The sequence below is a fragment of the Chenopodium quinoa genome, unplaced genomic scaffold (assembly GCF_001683475.1).
Source record: "Chenopodium quinoa cultivar QQ74 unplaced genomic scaffold, ASM168347v1, whole genome shotgun sequence".
Classification (NCBI taxonomy): domain Eukaryota; kingdom Viridiplantae; phylum Streptophyta; class Magnoliopsida; order Caryophyllales; family Amaranthaceae; genus Chenopodium; species Chenopodium quinoa.
In genome coordinates, this window is record NW_018745684.1 from 3602478 (window position 1) to 3621789 (window position 19312).

General features: G+C 36.0%; 3 protein-coding genes and 1 long non-coding RNA gene across 5 annotated transcripts in view; 1 reads left to right on the top strand and 3 right to left on the bottom strand.

Annotated features, from left to right (window-relative positions):
* Positions 1 to 241: 241 nt before the first annotated feature.
* Positions 242 to 19312, bottom strand: part of LOC110718251 (receptor-like protein 12) — a 29886-nt gene continuing 10815 nt past the window's right edge. Inside the window, exons 3-4 of one of the 2 annotated variants that reach the window (XM_021897087.1) lie at positions 721 to 2884; positions 242 to 406 (exon numbers count right to left, since the gene is read on the bottom strand). In XM_021897087.1, the coding sequence (XP_021752779.1) occupies positions 753 to 2884 (2132 nt within the window). In that variant the 3' untranslated portion in view covers positions 242 to 406; positions 721 to 752. The remainder of the gene's footprint in view (positions 407 to 720; positions 2885 to 19312) is intronic. The other variant, XM_021897085.1, reaches the window with a different exon arrangement.
* LOC110718253 lies at positions 8057 to 14464 on the bottom strand. Its single transcript, XM_021897089.1, has 2 exons — positions 14248 to 14464; positions 8057 to 9202 (listed from the first exon to the last, which is right to left on the bottom strand). Exon 2 carries the CDS (start codon positions 9197 to 9199, stop codon positions 8255 to 8257), a length of 945 nt encoding a protein of 314 aa, XP_021752781.1. The 5' UTR covers positions 9200 to 9202; positions 14248 to 14464; the 3' UTR covers positions 8057 to 8254.
* On the bottom strand, positions 10251 to 13963 carry LOC110718252 (receptor-like protein 12). Its single transcript, XM_021897088.1, has one exon. The coding sequence runs from the start codon at positions 12983 to 12985 to the stop codon at positions 11819 to 11821; it is 1167 nt and encodes a 388-aa protein (XP_021752780.1). The 5' UTR covers positions 12986 to 13963; the 3' UTR covers positions 10251 to 11818.
* LOC110718257 lies at positions 14476 to 16581 on the top strand. Its single transcript, XR_002510880.1, has 2 exons — positions 14476 to 15955; positions 16025 to 16581. It is a non-coding gene; the product is annotated as an uncharacterized LOC110718257 (long non-coding RNA).

The window sequence follows — 19312 nt, forward strand, 5'->3', positions numbered from 1 at the left end:
AGCTCAAATTGAGTAAAACTTATTTTAGCAATCATAATTTTAGATGGCCAGTTACTTGGCTGCTAAATTGCCGGAAAGATAAATCTGTAATATAATTTGAAGCATTCGTTCCATGGGACTTGTTGGATCTAAGAACGCGACTTGGACATGCTTTTAGAACAAAAAGTAAAGGTTATATTAGTTCAATTATAAAGCTAAGGGGAATATGTATAAAGAGTAGGAACACAATTTAAAAGCAGCAACAACTGTTATTAAAAAGTGTCATACCTTGATACTTACACAATTTTTAAAGTCTTACAAACTATACTAATTACTATGATTCATTATTTCACTATACATGCGTAAAATCTTTAATTCAACACATTACATTATTTGTCATCCACAGCAGGATCGAACACAGCAACACCTATATAAAAGATGAAACCACATGAATAAGAAATTCAATAACAATTTATGAAATATTGAAACAACAATTAAAAAATCTTACGTTCTTAGATGGAGGTATAAATGTATAACGGAAGATTTTGTAAAGACCAGAACGTTTATTTATGAAACAAATTAAATAGTCTTGGAAATTTAAAAGGCAATGTAGGAGTAGCTATTAAAAATGGTACTTTTAAGTGAGGCAAAACAGAGGAGAGAAAACAAAAATAATACGGAGTATGTATAGAAAGACATACAAACTTGAATATGTTAAGTGATAATTTAAATCATACTTACCCTTGATTGACTTCTACTTGATTTCTATGGGTCTAGTGTCTCTGCCTTTGTTGGTTCCTCCTTCTCCTCCTCCTTGCCCTTGTAATATTATCTTCCTTTCGTAGGATTTTCATGATCAGTATGTGAAGATGTTTGCAATACCATTCCCTATACCTTTTGATGTAAAGGATAGGCCCTACAAAGACGGTAATCCCAACCGGAAACCCAACTTCAGCACCCCTTAACATCCACTCTTGTTCGCTCTTTGAACTCCAATTTGATCCCTCTGAAGAAGTAGGTGGAGTCACTGTTGGATCTTTTGCTGTCAATGGTGGACCGTAGAGTCCTTGGTTGCCTTCATATGAAGATGCTTTGAATGTTTGAAGTTGAGGGCCTGTTGGGATCTTTCCCGACAACTTGTTGAAGGATAGGTCCAAGTACTCTAGGAAATTCAAGTTCGCAAGTTGCGCAGGTATCTTCCCACTCAAGTTATTCCAAGAGAGATCCAATGACTCAATCTGGCTCAAATTCCCAAGTGATGATGGAATATGGCCGGAGAAAGAGTTGTAAGAGAGGTTGAGAACTACAAGAGCATTCAAATTTCCCAACTCTTCTGGCAGCTCACCATGAAAAGCATTGTTGGAGAAATCAATGCTAGTGAAGATTGTTAGGATATATTGCAACTGATAGGAATTACCTTTAAAGTTGAGTGAAATTGAATTTTGATAGTATTTAGCACCACCTGAAAAAGAGGTTTGTATAAAGCTTGGTTCTGATTGCTCTTTAGTTACTCCAGCCATCATCAATGGCCAATTAAAAAGACTTTGGGCTTTCAGTTCACCGATAAAGTGATTGGAAGATACGTCCATTATTTGAAGTAATGGCCATATTGAGTGACTCTGTGGACAAACAATAGTTCCATGGAGCTTGTTGGAATGAAGGATGAGAACTTGCAAGTTAGATAAGCCGTTCAAATGACAAGGAAATGTGTCATTCAATTGATTATTTCCAAGATCCAATACTTTTAATGCTTTGCAGTGGGCAAGTGATCGAGGTATCCTTCCTTCAAGAAAATTCTCATTCAATTCGAGAGTTTCCAAGCTGCAACCTTCTCTGAATTTAGCAGGAATTTCACCATGTAATTGGTTCCCTCTCAAATTCAACGTGCTTAGTTGAGTCAGGGCGGTAAAGCAATCAGGGATTATGCCACCAAAGTTATTGTATTCGAGATTAAGAACCTCTAGATTCGTGGCATTGCATAGTGACGTAGGGATAATCCCATGAAAGTTATTTCTCGAAAATGACAGGTAGTAAGCTTTTGTTGATGATAAATGGTTGCCAATGTTAGGGTCAATGGAACTAAAATTGTTGTTGGAAAAATCCAAATATTTATCTATAAAGTAGTGTAATAACTGTTCATCGCAGTCATAGTTAGACAATGTCGAAGGTATTTCTAGTTCCTCTAAGTGGTTGAAAGAAAGGTTGAGTTGAGGAACTTGCCACATCCACCCAGGCATTGTGCCTGTGATGTGATTCATTGAAAGGTCAAGATTTTGTAATGATGTTTGATTTTTTAAAAATTTTGGGATGGTAAACAAGTTGCAAGAAGCTAGATTTAAAATGCATAGCTGAGGAAAAGAGGAGTTTTCTCCGCCACCATTGGTAGTAATTGACAATCGGTTTTTTGAAAGATCAAGATACCTGAGATTCTTGAAGCTATGTAGAATATCATTACCCAGGTCTAGTGTGCCATTGAGCCTATTTGAAGATAGATCCAGCTCGGAAAGGTTTTTTAATTCGAAAATTGAATTTGGGATTGGCCCTTCCAAATTATTGTTGCTCAAGACAAGAGAATATAGCTGGGAAGAAGCTATACTTGCAAATTCATTCAGTTGGCCACTAAATTTGTTTCCACTCAGATCGATGTATTTTAGTAATGGCAAACTGAATAAAGAGGTAGGAATACTTCCATCCAGTGAATTATATGACAAATCAAGCCATTCTAAACTGAGTAATTTATCCCACTCTGTGGCATTGATAGAACCATTTAAATTGTTGTGACTAAGATCTAAATATTCTAGATTTTTCATTGACGAAAATGATGGGATGGGACCAGAAAAGGTGTTGTTAGAGAGATCAATTATACGAAGCTTCTTGAGGTTGCTGATGGAACTTGGTATGACTCCAGAAAAGTTCGCAGATCCGAGATATAATTCCTCAAGAGACTGTAGATTGCCAATTGCTGACGGAATTTCACCTTGCAAATTATTATTGTTCAATAGCAAATTCAGACTTTTGAGGAACTGAAGATGAAACATACTACATAAGTAAGATTGACTCCCAGAGATGTCCTTGTTCGTCAGAGAAAGGCCAATGACTCGACCAGTGGAGTTGTCGCAGGTGACGCCGGTCCACTGGCAACAATCTGTGCTTTGATTCCACCCCATTGACTCCTCTAAAGTGATGGAACCAAAAGTAAGATTGTTCTTGAACTCAAGGAGTAAAGATCTTTGGTCGTCGAGACATTGACTGGAAACATACGGTGTACAACACCAAGTGCATAGCCATACAATTAAGAGAAAGAGAAAAGGCCAAGATGAAGAAATGGGTGGAATTGTTTTCATTTTGGAGAAAAACAGTGCGTGAGGTAATGGGAGTAATATTTGTGAATGAATGAAATAGTTGTTCATATATTCAACTATTTATTCAACTCGAGGTTTGCTCAATCTACCTTTCGATATATTTGCAATGTAACATAATTTAAGACCACAATTATTAAAGCCAAGACCCCGATTGACCTGCAAGCTACTACACGAACCAAGCAAGTAGCTTCCTGTGGGGTGTACCCAATTCTGTCTTTATATGTGGCTGTCACTTAGAATTAGAGATTAGAGATGAAACTTCTGCCATAATATATGCCAGTATAACTCTTTTAATGACCGAATTATTTAGGCTTGTTCAGTATAACCCATTCAGTACGCAATCCTATGCTAAGCACATTTTGAACAAGACTGAATATTTAGACTTGCTCAAAATGTGCTTTAGCATAGGATTGCGTACTGAATGGGTTGGATTAACTATACTAATGAACTTGATTTTGTCCCGTTTTAAGTTCTTATTATCCCCTTTGTTTCGTAATAATCGCAATATTTTTTTTTTCTATTGTCCGTTTTATAATACTGCAATACTTCTTTATTTATTAAGGATCAACTATTTTTTTATTGTTTTTCTATCCTACCAATCCCACTTATTATTATTATTATTATTACTATTATTATTATTATTATTATTATTATTATTATTATTATTTCTACCTACTTATAACAATAAGATACTCCGTATATACCCACTAACAATACTTTATTTATAATTCTCCCTTTAATCAACACCCTATAATTCTTCCATAAGTTTGTGCAACGGTAACCCCTAGTGTTGCAATTATTACAAAACAGAGGAAGTACTTTGGTTTCATGTTATATGAGTGAAAAAACAAGTCTTAGACTCCGTTTGTTTTGAAATAAATCAATTGCTAGCTAGTAACTTATTTACAACCATACATTCATGTACTACGCCATTGGAAAGTCCAGACCCCGATTGACCTGCAAGACACTACTCGCACCAAGTCTTCTTCTTTATGTAGCTTGTAGGATGTACCAATAATACTGTCTTTAATTTGCGGACTTTTCAACTGTACTATGATACTGTCTGTCACTCAGAATGATGAAACTTCTCGCATTGTGGCATGCAGTACAACTCTTTTAATGATTGAACATTCAAGGTTGTTCAAAATGTACGTGCTTAATTAAGCATTGAATTACGTATTGAAAGGGTCAGATTAATTAGACTAATGAATCCGAGTTTTGTTGAATACAAATTAGTGTATTAGTATTCTCTTAATTTGATGTTCCTGTTGATCTCTAAACTTTACATACACATATACTTCTAAGTGTTTATCACTTTGGTTTCATGTTATGAATGGGGAAAAAAGGTTTTGCTTAATGTCGTTAACAGCAGTTTTTCCCTATATATATTAATGTCCTGAGGGCTCCTGACATTCTAAGATAAGGCCATTAAAAATTTTACAGTATAGAACGGGACATGGTTTTGAAAACTAGTTGTGGACCCAAGTTATCGGTATTGTTTAGAAGATGATAGGTTGCGGGTGTTTGTTTTTGTTGGGGCAGTGCAGAGACTATGTGTACTACGGTTTTTACTTGTGGTGTGTATCATATACATAGGAGGTAACAAACAAAGTGGTAAAGAAAGTTCACATTAAGAAAGTGGTTTAAGATAATTATTTGATATAGAATTTAAATCTGTATAGGGACAGTGGAAATAAGGAACAGGAATATATAAGAAATATTGTATATCACAAGACAGTTCCACATGCAACTTATAGTAGTTATATTTAGAACTAATTTCACATTAAACATTAGAGGATATATAAGTAGTTAGGGTCCATTACATACTTTTGGCTTCGGGATCACCTTTGGCCAATTTCTTGTGTGAGTACGTGTTGCGTGTACTTTTCCCAAAAAAGTTACCAATATTAATTTTTGCCTTGAGGAACAAGCAAAATCAATGTATTTATATAGTCTAAGTTACTTAGTTTTGTTATATGGATATTTAAATATCTTCTGAAAATGATGAGAAATAATAATATATCATCTTCTTATTCATTTGTTCCTAAGATCTGGATTCCTGATCCGGAGCAGAGTAAATTGCAAAGGGTGTTTAGTTTCATTAGTTATATGGGTGAGGTTTCTCAACAAATGTTTACATATCTGCAGGTGCTGAAGAAAGATGTTAATCAAGAAACTGAGCTGAAATTGGAAGGATAGTGTAGTGGTATAAAAAGTAGGGATGGAACAATGAATCTTCGAGAAAATGATATTATTATTATTGACTTGGATGCAGAGGATTCTGATCAAACTTATATTGGTGGAAGTGCTGAATTTGATGATAGTAATTTAGTTGAAGTTGTTCCAAGGATAATATGGTCAACAAAATTTGTACCAGTTCGAGATGGACATGAAGCCAACACATAATTTGATGCTGTTGTTAATGGCACTTATTATAATCTCAATAATGTTAATCTATATGGATAGAGTCACATAGTAGTGGTGTATTGGGAATAGATATGTGTGTACTAAAGCTTGTTGAACTTTAGTGATGAAGCTAGGCTGTAGTTATAGTTTTCTAGATTTGTACCTTTCATCTATATATATATTTTTTGCTATTATAAAGTTAAGTGATATTAAAAATAAGGTATTTCTATGTTGAGTCTAAAGGAATTGTATGCAATTTAGATAGGTTATAGGTAGGGGATAGTTACAAGATAATGTAAACTGATTTAATAGTTGAGTTTTATGTAAAACTTATTCTATAGAATTGGATCAGTTTACATTGTATAAGATGTAAGGATGTAAACTGTTATAAGTAGCAGTTTATGCAGCGTGGTACAATAAGAGTAGCATTTATATGCATAGAATAGATTGCGAAGCTTGCGAAACCAAAAATAGATTAAAGTTCTTTAATATAATTTTTACTTACTTAACTTAGATCTGTTGCACTCAACAGTTTACAAAATATATAGGACATGTTTTCCATAAGAACATGTATTATATATATTACATGTACATTGATAACCATCAAAAGGTTTACATAACCTTTAGCTAAGCTAATTATATATCCGTCCTCGTTTGAATTATGTTAACATAAAGTGTTATATAGGGAACATTGGTTGGGGTTTATGTTCCTTTACAACACTTCAAAAGATTTACATCCTACTAAGATATATAAATGTTAATATGCTTTTAGAACTTTAGTGCAGCAGAATGTCCAAAATGCAGCAACTGCATACACCATTTTTAGTAGATGTTGGAAATTATAGTGCTACAGGTAAGCAAAATGCAACAAATATATATAATATTATAGGTTCTATATATTTTCTGGCAAAAGGATTTTGTGATCTAAGTTTGTTTTAATTTTGCTTCAGGTTTTGTGATTTTAAATATCTGATGTACGTTTCTTAGTTGATGTCGGGTTATCAGCTGTGGCTATTTCTGCAAGTAACAAAAGGTTCGCAGCAGATGTATCCCTGTTGTCACTATACTCTTGCCCTTGTGTTGTAGCTTCAGTTGTTGAGCTAGAGTATCCATCAGTTGCGGAATTCTTGCTGCTTAGCTTTGTGGGAATTTCACTGACTTGTGACTTGTGAAAAGCCTCTTGAGCTCTAGTGGGTATTCATTGGAAGTAATTTCTATCTGTCCATTACCACAACAAAAATGTAAGCTTTCAAAGGCAAATTTCTTTGCATTGCATTTACCATAAATTGAGAGGACCAGTGGGCAAATGTAAAGCAATAGTTGCTGCTGGTCTATCTGCAATATACATTGTAGTATATTAGTTTCTTTTATTGCTGGAAATGAAATGCAGCTGTATCAAATTTGTCACTATTTAATAAAAAGGTATAACTGTAATACCAATGGTCTTAATAGAATGTCGAGTACGTGGCTGCCTAGGGACTTTGGTCCTATTTCAACATTAAATAAAGAGTAAATTTATATATTAGAAACTTGCATTATATTTCTTGATGCATATAACTTGATCTTTGTATTACTTTTCACTGTGAATACCTTATAGGCTGGCTTTGAGACATCATATTAATTGCTCTTCTGCGCTTGCTAGTTTGGGTCACAGCTGGTCGAATTTCAACAGGGTTAGCAGGAAAGTGTAGTCCAGTAGATGATCCTGTTTGATCTACATAATTCAAACCTTGTTATAACATAGCTAGTTTTCTTGTGGCCAAACCTATTGGTAAATAGAAATTGTTGAATCTGAACGTGATAACTACCCAAAGTATCCTTTGCTTGAGACTGTGTCTGACTGCGAGTTCTATATCTTCGACTGCAATTCAAAGTGCAATACAAACTCTATATGATTTCATAAGGTAATTTATAGTATATGGCTAGATTTGTAAACAATTAGTCTTAACCTTGAATTTTGATTCTGTCCAATTATTATATATACATTGAGTTAATATTTCAATTATTATATATTGAAGCAAAGGACATTAGCTTTAGCAATAGTATCCATATAATAAACACCTAATATTAGAATGCGACATCCCTTCTATTGCACGTTTACGTCGACTGGTATATGGCACATTCCTTGACATTGAATTAGTTTTCCACCCTAGTAATCACATTAGAAACCATCAGTTATAACAACAATGGTGGAACTAAGGGCAGTTTTGTTATCTGAGTAATGTTGTATGAATGAGCATTAATAGTAACATTTGATTGTTAGAATAGACATAGGCATAAAGCATTGATAGTAAATATGAAATGGACAATACATTAGTAGTGGAATTTGTAGAACAAAAGTACACCAAAGCATTATCTAGAATACATCCTTGTAAACGGTGTATACTGAATAATTATCAGCTAACCATTACTAAATGTAAATCAGAATTACACATTGCAATTAAACAGTAGAAACTACAATACACACAGATAGCAGAAATTGGCTGGTCAGTACAATGCTGGTAGAATTATGAAAATCTAACTCTTTTTCGGACTACAGATGGGGTATTACTTCCAATGTCAGGTGTAGATGGTGATCCCAATGGTCTCTTAGTCGCTAAATTAGCAGGAGTAACTGGAGCATCAATAGGCACAGGAGTCTGTAAATTAGCTTTAGGTGGAGTTGATGGAGCTTCTTCAATTAAGAAAGGCATCAGTCGTCCATGATGTCTCTGCCCTTTCTTTCTCTCTTCTAAGCATAAGCAGCTTTCCCTTTCAAGAGAACACAGTACACCTTTCAAATTTGCAGAGCCGTAATTTGCATCCACTATATCTAAGTTATACTGATACATGATATAGTATATTGCTTTCTTTGTAACCATTTCTTGAGACTTATTGCTATCTGAGCATAGCTCACTGAAGAAGCACTCCATTCCACTCTTGGTATGGTGACATGTGACAACAACCCAAGATATATAACCTTGACCTTCTGAGTGCATTGTTTCTACACCAGTTACAAGCACACCAGTTTTCCTAACAACTTTAACCATGAATCCCACATAATCAATAGATAAATGTATCACATCACCTACAATTTTCTTACTGCAACTTTGTTTATGATTACCAGATTCTAAAGCATTGCGTTTTAGCCTATACAATTTCCCGCAAAGTTCATACATTCTCATTCTATCCGTAGTGAAATTGCCAACACAAATATTATATTTGTTGATTAAAAAGTGCACTGCTCTTTGAGCTGCATTTTCTTGAGACTCATCAATACTGGCTGCTTTACCACCAATAAACCAGAAAATACCACGTTCACCCTCAGTCCTTACATAAACAGATGAACTACAAGTAACATGATCAACCACAAAATAAGTAGGCTTCGGGAAATCAAGACAGTCTGTGATCTGAACCAACATGGGTTGAAAAGGGATACAAATTCTTTCACAAAATGGAAATGAAGAATCCATAACCTGAAACGGTGACAGTATTATGATTTAGGAAATCAATTGTAATACTACAATCAAACCTTAGTATGTGAATACATTCAAAGACAATATTTAAATCAATCTCTAACTTAGCTAATACCACAAAATAATTCTATGGTAAACATACAAGGTTGGTTTGTTTTTTTCACATGAGCAAGCACAAATATTTGTAACAAACTAATTCTATTCTGTACATGAGGAAGTGAGGAACCACAAAAATTTGTAACTAATATTTCTACATATAAGCAGCAAGAAAGGGAAAGGTAAACGTATATCCTTTTTCGATCAAATGTTTGACATCATTAAGCACAAGCAATTGTAAGTATAGGTATATATTTTAATAGCAGATAAACTTATATTAATGTTCTGACTTTATTCTAAGATAAGGCCTTTATAAGTTTACAGTATAGAATGGGACATTATGTGTGGAAAATTCACTGGCTTTTTGACTTGGAAGTCACTTAATTAGGATGTTTCATTGAAATTTTTGGCATGGAAATTTGGGAGTACATCAATTTGAAACGATACTTACTAAAATCCATACAATAGAGAATTTTTTTTTTGTTGGTGTGCCAATACAATCAGTGAAGTAGTATCAGAAGGATTAAACTGAATTCCTTTGATTTTGATAAATGATAATGACAAATTTCTAATCTTAACAAGGTTCAGTATGGCCTGATATTGTTTCCTCAATATCTCGTATAAGGGCTGATGTAACTGGCAAACACTAGTCGTCATAGTCTCGTAAAATCGTATTTGTCCATTATTTTCAAGCTATTGTTATTTGACAAAGAAAAATGTCATAACTAATCTTTGTTAGTTTAGCAGTCACGTCTCATATAGTTGCATGTGTTCTTTATTTTCAAGCTTTAGTTTTGTGATGAAGAAAAAAAATGTCGTTAATTTTAGCATTCAAGTCATTAACTTAGTCCTTAGCTAAGTAAACATTCTTCTAGTCTGTATAAAACTAAACTCAACCAACCATATAGCTGTTACTTGGTGTAAATCTGGAGGCCTGTTAAGACTTCTCTCAGAGTAATGACTGAATCTTCGACACTTTAAGACTAAGCTATGCAACAAGCATGAAGGCTTCACAGCAGAAATGATTTTGAATTTATTAATCATAAATTAAAATAAGGGAAGTGTTTAATTCCTTCATTGATAATGATCTATTTTTTGCTCTCACAATGTTACGTATTAGGCTTTTCTGCTTTTGGCATAGTTAAACGCCTAAACGGATGGTATTATGTCTTAGCTTCAGTAAAATGCATGAGTATTTGGGTAGTCTGCAATACATGAATTGATGTCATGATATTCTGAGATATAACTTGCATGATGAGAGTTAGCTACTAGTAATTTTTTTTATTCTTCTTAAAGTTCTTCATACAAGAGATCTAAAGCTTTATTAAATTTTGTATTAATACGTACTAATATATAATTGGGTATGTTCCAATTTCCTGTTTACAAAACCTTCATTTCTTTCTTAATAAAAAATCCTTTTTTTTTTTTTACAACAATATATAATATGAGGAGGCCCCCATTCCTCATAGTGAGATACATAATTGTATCTCATAATGGCAAATTGGTAAATAAAATCAACTTTTTTAATATTTTATCATTTTTTTGTACTTTCTGACTTTTCAATAAAACCACCACCATCATCATCGTCCGGCGGCTTCTTCACCCTCCTTCACCTTTCCAGTGGCTTCTTCGTCATCCTTTCGCCTGTAAACCACCACCATTCGTCCCCTATCTTCTTCATCCCCTTTCACCTTTCCGGCGGCTTCGCCGCCTAATCAAACGAAAAACCCTAACAAAAATGGAGAAATTTGGACATGGTTAACCCTTAAGGGCAAGGTTTACCTTCCTCGAAGGTTTCTGATTGCCATTTATGGAGGTGAGAGGATGGAGGAAGAAGAAGAACGGGATGGAGGAGGAGAAGCCCAGAATCAGTTCAATTACAATATTAACCCCACTTACAAACTCAAAATGACACAAATACCCCTATGAGATACTTGTTATGTTTCTCACTATGAGAAACATGGATTTACCCTTATCCTTTCAAGTTTTGTTCACTTATCACTCATAACTTTACTTTGTATTAGTATGATTCAAAAAGCTCTCACAAAATATGATCGATTGAGACAATTCAGGGGGACAAAGAAGTATTTAACTACTCCATCTATTTAAATCATCTTTCAATCTTTATCTTCTTTATCCATCCAACCACATTAGGTAAATAGTCATTTTCTCAATTCTCATCACGTCTTCAAACTTAAGAGAAAACGTTATCTCTACTCAACTCCAATTCATTTTTGATAAAGGTAAGGACTAAGGAGAAGAGGGTCTTATCAAGCCGGAACCTTTCACAAGTCAATCTATTTCGGGTTAGAGGAATAGGCCCTTTGAGAGTGGAGGGGTAAGGGAATCTGCACCCCAAATTGTCTATCCCTCTAACCTGAATACTCCCTTCGTCCAATAAATATTTGCATGCCTTGTTAATAGAAATATACTCCTTCTGTTTGACTATCCCTTAACCTTTGACCCATTTGACCAAAACATAGACCGAAAATAATCATTTCATTTGCATTAAAATACGGATTACCTTCTCCTTGACCTTGTACTATTATCTTCCCTTCGTAGGATTTTCATGACCAATCTATGAAGATGCTTGCAGTACCATTCCCTATACCTTTTGATGTAAAAGATAGGCCCTACAAAGACAGTGATCCCAACCGAACACCCAACTTCAACACCCATTAACATCCACTCTTGTTCGCTCTTTGAACTCCAATTTGATCCCTTTAAAGTAGGTGTAGTCATTGTTGGATCTCTTGTTGTCAATGGTGGACCGTAGAGTCCTTGGTTGCCTTCATATGAAGATGCGTTGAATGATTGAAGTTGAGTGCCTGTTGGGATCTTTCCTAACAACTTGTTGAAGGAAAGGTTCAAGTAGCCGAGGAAATTCAAGTTTGCAAGTTGTGCAGGTATCTTCCCACTCAAGTTATTACAAGAGAGATCCAATGACTCAATCTGGCTCAAATTCCCAAATGATGATGGAATATGGCCCGAGGAGTTGTAAGCGAGGTTGAGAACTACAAGAGCATTCAAATTTCCCAACTCTTCCGGTAGCTCACCATGAAAAGCATTGTTGGAGAAATCAATGCTAGTGAAGATTGTTAGGATGTATTGCAACTCATAGGTAGTAAAACATTCGGGAATTGTGCCACCCAAATGATTATGTTCTAGATTAAGAAGCTCCAGATTTTTGGCACTGCATAGTGACGCAGGGATGATCCCGTGTAAGTTATTTCTTGAAAATGACATGTAGCTAGCATCTGATAGATAGTTTCCTATGTTTGGATTGAAGGAAGTGAAATTATTGTTGGAACAATCCAAATAGTAATAACTGGATTTGACAAATGGGAATTTTCCCTGAAGATTATTGGAAGAGAGGTCTATAATACCTAAATTATTTGAGAATGTCAAAGGTGGTTCTAGTTCTACTAAGTGATTGAAAGAAAGGTTGAACCTAGTAATTTTCCACATCCACTCGGGTATTGTGCCTGTGATTTGGTTCATTGAAAGGTCAAGATTTTGTAAAGATGTTTGGTTATTTAAAAATTTAGGGATGGTACGCAAGTTGCAAGAAGCCAAAAATAGGATTTGTAGCTGGGGAAAAGTGGAGTTTTCCCCGGAATCGTTTGTACCAATGGACAAGCGATTGAATGAGAGATCAAGTTCTGTCACTACTAGAAAAGAGGCCATTTTCGACGGCAAAATTCCGTCGGAAACACCCGAAATTCCGTCGCAAAACCTTGTTCCGACGGAATTTCAGTCGGAATGGGTTGTCGAAACACCCTTTGTAGGTAAAACGGCCTATTCCGTCGGAATTTCCGTCGGAACAGTTTTTTCCGTCGGAGTTTCCGACGGAAATAATTCGCCGGAAGATGTTATCCGGTACCGGAAAGTCCGTCGGATTTCAAATCCGACGGAAATTCCATCGGAAACTCCAAAAAAAAAATAAAAAAAAAACCACACACCACCCCTACCAGCCCCAACCACCCTCATCCACCCACCGCCACACCTACCCCTTACTCATCCACCCACTGCCACACCTACCCCTTACCCTTACTCGCCCACCACTACCCTTAGCCACCACCACCGAACCCTAACCCTCCTCCTTAACCCTTACCCACCACCCACACCACTGAAGCCTAACCCAGATTCACCTACCACCACTGAACCCAAACCCAGATCCTCCCTACACTTAGCCCAGATCCTCCTAACCCAGACCCACCCACGCCTCCCCACACCACCAGCTACCACCACTACTAGAAATAGGCTATTTTCCGAGGGACTATCTCCGACGGAAATTTGTGTTGTTGGAAATATCCCTCGGAAAATGGACCTTCCGACGGAAAAATCCGTAGGAATTATACCGAGGATTTTATTTCCCTCGTAATATAAAAGTTCCGAGGGAATATTGCGTCAGAAAATCGGTTCCAACGGAATATTCCGTCGGAACATTTAAATTCCGAGAGAATAATTTCCGTCGGAAGATTTACCGAATTTAAATTAAAAAAAAACATGGATTTATAATTAAATAAAAAAAGAAAAAGAAACAAAACAAAACCTAAATCTAAATACACGGACCTTTCATTTCCCAGCCCCTCTTCTTCTTCTTTCTCCTCTCTCCTCTCTCCTCTCTTCTTCTCTAGCTTTCTCTCTCCTCTCTTCTTCTGCTACCACCACCATCTACAACCCACCACCGAAACCACCATTCCCCACCCTCCCCAACCAACACCGAAACCCACCACCCACACACACCACCGAAACCCACCTAAATTCACCACCCATACCCAGCACCGAAACCCACCCATTAAACATCAAAAAAATTCGAAAAAAAACAACCCAAAAAACATCAAGTATCTAACAACAAATTAATGAAAAAAAAACTGAAAAAAACAACAAAAAAAAACCGAAAATACAACAAATTAATTAAAAAAAAAAAAACAAAAGATACATACCTTAATTCGACCACACAAAACCTTGTAATTGGGTTTACGAGGCCAAATTTGACCATGAAAACTCTAGATCTAGAGTTTTCATGGTTGAATTTGACTTGAAAACCTTGATCGCACTTCAACCCTCCGAATTCGCCCATACACAAACTAAAAAGAAAAAAAAAACGAAACAGAAACGAATAAGAAAAAAAATGAAACAGATTGAAAGGGAAAAGGACGAAGGAGGAAGAAGAAATAAAGAAGAAGAGGAAAAAAAAGAAAAAAGAGAATGAGGAGCAGGAGTAAGAAAAAGAAAAAAAAAAGAACATGAAATGAAGGGGGAGAGGAAAGAAGAGGCGACCAGGAGGAGAGAGAAAGAGAAGAGAGGAAAGATGGAGAAAGAAAGAAGAAGAAAAGGGGCGGACTACTAGTAAACGGGGGTAACTCGTTTCAGGGTTAGGTTTTTTGTTTTTTGTTTTTTTATTTTTTTATTTAATTCCGTCGGAAATGGTTCAAAATCCGTCGGAAATTTCCTACGGATTTAAATTCCGTCGGAAAGTATTTATTTTCCAACGGATTTTCCCTCGGAATCTAAATATTATCCGAGGGAATTAAATTCCGTCGGAATTTTCCGACGGAAATCCATATCCGTCGGAAAGTTCCGACGGAATGTAAATCCATCGAAAATTTCGTTCTTTCCGACGGATTTTGGTGTCTGTCGGAACACATCCGTCGGAAATGGACCTTTTTCTAGTAGTGTGTGAGGCTTTTAAATCTTTGTAGAAAATCAGCTACGTCTAGCGTGCCATTGAGCCTGTTTAAAGACATACACAAACATTGGAGCTCTCTTAATTGGAAAAATGACTTTGGGATTGGCCCTTTCAAGTCAATATAACTAATTTGGGAAGAGGCTATGCTTGCAAATTCATTCAGTTGCCCACTGAATTTGTTTTTATACAAATCGATCAACTGAAGTGATGGCAAACTGAATAATGAGGTAGAAATACTTCCATCAAGTGAATATATCACAAGTTAAGCTCTTCTAAACTTAGTAACTTATCCCAATCTGTGGCATTGATTGAACCATTCAAATTGTTGAACCTAAGATTATGGATCTTAGATACTTGATGGATGAAAATGATGGAATGGGACCAGAAAATTGGTTATAGGAGAGATCAATTCTAAGGAGCCTCTTGAGGTTGTTCAAGGAGCTTGGTACAATTCCGGAAAATTGGTTTCGAGAGAGATCAATTGCACGAAGCCTTTTAAGGTTGCTGATGGAACTTGGCAGGGTTCCAGAAAAGTTTGTAGAAGAAAGGCGTAACTCCTCAAGAGACCTATTCTTGTAAAAGACTGGCAAATTCCCTTGCAACTTTTCATTACCTGATAAGTCAAGGGTTCTTAGTGTGGGTACTTGAAAAATTTTACTAGGGATTATCCCATATAGGCCACATACACTTAGCCATAAATCCTGGTACTCATCCACCCATATTGTCATTATCATCGAGCATAATTATAGAAAGATGGTGGAGATTTGAAAGGGACTTATGGATTTCACTGCTCAACTCACATCCGGACATGCTCAAGATTTGAAGGCGAGGGAGCGATGACGATAATGCCTTGCACCATTTATCCCCTATGGCTGAATTAATGACATAATCAAGATAGAGTTCCTTAATATTAGTCAGGTTTCGAATGATTGTTGCAAAATTTGGCTTCTGCATGTATAAAGGTGCATTTTCTCCCCCTGAATTTGAAATATCAAGGAAAACTAATTTAACAAGGTTTGATATTGCAATAGGTACCTGTCCGCTGAAGCCTACCCATGACAAGTTAAGGTAAGTGAGGCTAGACAGTGTGCCAATTCTTGATGGAATTTCACCTTGCAAATCATTGTTGCTTGCTAAATTCAAGCTTTGGAGGAACTGAAGATGAAACAAACTACTTGAATCGTCAATGCCGCCAATGATATCTTTGCTACTCAAATCAAGCCCAATAACTCGACCACTGGAGTTGTTGCATGTGACACCGCTCCAGTGGCAGCAATCGGTGCTTTGATTCTACCCCTCAAGCTTGTCACAAGCATTGGGAGCAAATGCAAGATTATTCTTTAACTCGAGCAATAAAGACTTTTGATTGTGGAGACATTGGCTAGAGACAAAAGGCATACAACTCCAAGTGCGTAGCCATACAATCAAGATCAAGAGAAAAGGGCCAAGAAGAAGAAATGAGTGGGATTGTTTTCATTTTGGAGATAAGCTAGAGTGAAGCAGTACGTGAGGTTCTAGGAGTAATGTTTATGAATGAATGTAACCGTTGTTGATATTCAACTATTTATACAACTCAAGGTTTTCTCAATCACCAAGTATAAGCTAGTACCTATGTTAGCAAATAAGCAATTAAACGAAAGATACTTATATGTTGATGCGTGAACCAAAGATGACAATAGTCATGTCGTGGCGAACCACTGACCTAAATGACAATTTCGCGCTACCTCCCGGTGCAGTAGACAAGAAGCGGTGGCCCTCCAGGATAAGCACGGCGCCGGAGTTTATGTACACTCACAAACCCAACTGGAATTCAGAATACTTGCCTAGAAAATAGAAAATTAAGAATACGTGTTTATGATTATTTTAGAGAGAAGAGATGACTCTATTTCTGCATTTTTATTCGAAAAAACAGGAGGAGGTTTATATAGAGCAACAGAGAGCAACTGCCAACAAGAAAAGAGGAAGAAACGGCCACATAATTAAGGCTAAAGCTGGGCACGGGCCGGGCTGGCACGCAGGCCGCCCGGCACGCCACGCTTCTCGGCACGGCACGTCACAGCCCGGGGTGGTGGCCCAGCACGGCACGGTGGCCCGTTGGCGTGCCATGGGTCGTGCCACGGACAAGGGCTGAACTTTTCGGCATGGCACAGCACGAGCCCGCCCCTTGGCCCGCCGTGCCAGCCCGCCGGCACGCTAATTATATATATATTTATAATATATAAATATAAATATATATATTTATATATAAATATATAAATTATATATTAATATATTTATATATATTTAATAAATATAATATAAGTTATAAGTTATAAAGATAATAATTTTATAAATTATAAATTATAAAATTATAACTTATAAGTTATAATTATAATTTTATAAATTATATACATTATAATATAAGTTATAATTTTATAACTTATTAACCATTAACAAAAAATAAATAAAATAATAAAAAAAATAAAAAATTGAAAATTGCCAAGCCCGCCAGGCCAGCACGAAGGCCGGCACGGCACGAGCCCGCAGGCACGAGGGCCGTGCCAGGCCGTGGGCTGGCCTGTGAAATTGGCCGGCACGGCACGGCACAATAATCTGGGCACGCCGGTGACCGTGGCCCGCCAGGCACGGCCCGCGGCGGCCCAGCACGGCACAATGTCCAGGTTTAATTAAGGCCGAAACAGTCAGCCGAAATCAAGGAAACGGTTAGCTGGAATTAATGACAAAACAGTTGCCCATTATACTCCGTAATCAAAGGACGGATGGATTAATTAAGAATCCCAACAGTAAAAAACGGCTAGAATAATTAAGGAATATTCTAATAACCAAATAAGGGAAATAAAATTTCTCCAAAAAAACAAAAGCGGCCACACTTCCACACCTAAGTAGGTGAATCCCATCAAGAAATTTAGATTATTTTAAACCAGACATAGCAATACAAGGTTGCTTTGCACAATTTACAAAACACAACTCCACCCCTTAGTGGCGCAGACATAACTGTTTGAAGTTTAACTCATTGTCAAACTCCAATAACTCATAGAAACTTGCAATAGTGCAAACTCTAATCTTTTGTACTTTTCAAGTACCTATGCAAACTCCTCAAACCGATCTAATGATCATTGCTCGAGTGAAGAGTAAACCTATTTAATCTATTTACATAATAGGCAATGTTAGATTAAGCATAGTTCCTAAGAAACATATCATTACCAAATGGACACAAATGCTCACATATGATCAAGACCATTCAAAAACTTTATTTGGTAGCTAAGACTCATCCAAATCACAAGTTTTAGCCTTAAAGGCTTCGTTCCAACAAAAATCCTTAGAAGAAATATCAAACATTACAATCCCTAGGAAAGGATTGTAAGTTTCTACACATAGTTAGACATAAACTATGACTCATCCACAATGAATTCTCCCAAGGTAAACAAAGACGTATGCATGACAATTCACCGATTTAAAGCTTTTACTCTATAGACATAGAGACACCAAAACAACCTTTTAAGGCAAACTCAAAAAACGTCTTTAGCCCAATTAGCCACTCTCATGCTTCAACATTAAACAATAGAAAAAACTAACAATAAAAAAATCTACCATTAACCAAATAAGAAAGAAAGATCGGGCACCCCCACATTTCCAATGTGCATATCTAATCACTTGAAACATAGTGGTAACACATATGCTCAAAGATAATTTATTCAATAAAGGATCAATAACATCAATTAGGATATGCTCAAGATAAATTGCTCCAAGATTTCGCATATAATGTCATGAACTAAATGTAAATACTAAGCAAAAACTGAGCCAAGACTTTTAGTCCAAAACTAATTCTTTATAACTTCCCCCACATTGGACAACAAAGTCCGATTTAAAACCTTTAGCAATACACCTAAAACCAACATTTTCAATGAATGAAATGTTTGGACATAACAACTCCCTCCAAAATTCATATGGGGTTTTAATAACATAAATTTCTTATAAAGAAAACACATAAGTTTACAAAACCTGAACCCCCACATGAAAGCATAAGGTTCAAATACCAAAACACAGTCTAATACTTGGTTAGAAAAAGTAAGTATCCTTTACTAAGTCAAACAACTTAGGTGTAGTATATAAGATTAATTAAACACTTGAGTCAAATTTGAATCATTGAATTAAATACAAAAGATAATAATTCCATAACACTTCAAAATATTAATTCCCATGCCACCATATGAAATTCAGGCATTTAAAAATTACTCATGCTTTATTCGTTAAGAAATATAACACAATAAAAAGTCATAGGTGGTAACAACAAACCATCATAGAATAATGGAAAAAAT

Bases quoted from the DNA above. Each gene is read 5' to 3' on its own strand.
- LOC110718253 (XM_021897089.1), bottom strand. From the start codon at position 9,199: ATGGATTCTTCATTTCCATTTTGTGAAAGAATTTGTATCCCTTTTCAA.
- LOC110718252 (XM_021897088.1), bottom strand. From the start codon at position 12,985: ATGGCCTCTTTTCTAGTAGTGACAGAACTTGATCTCTCATTCAATCGC.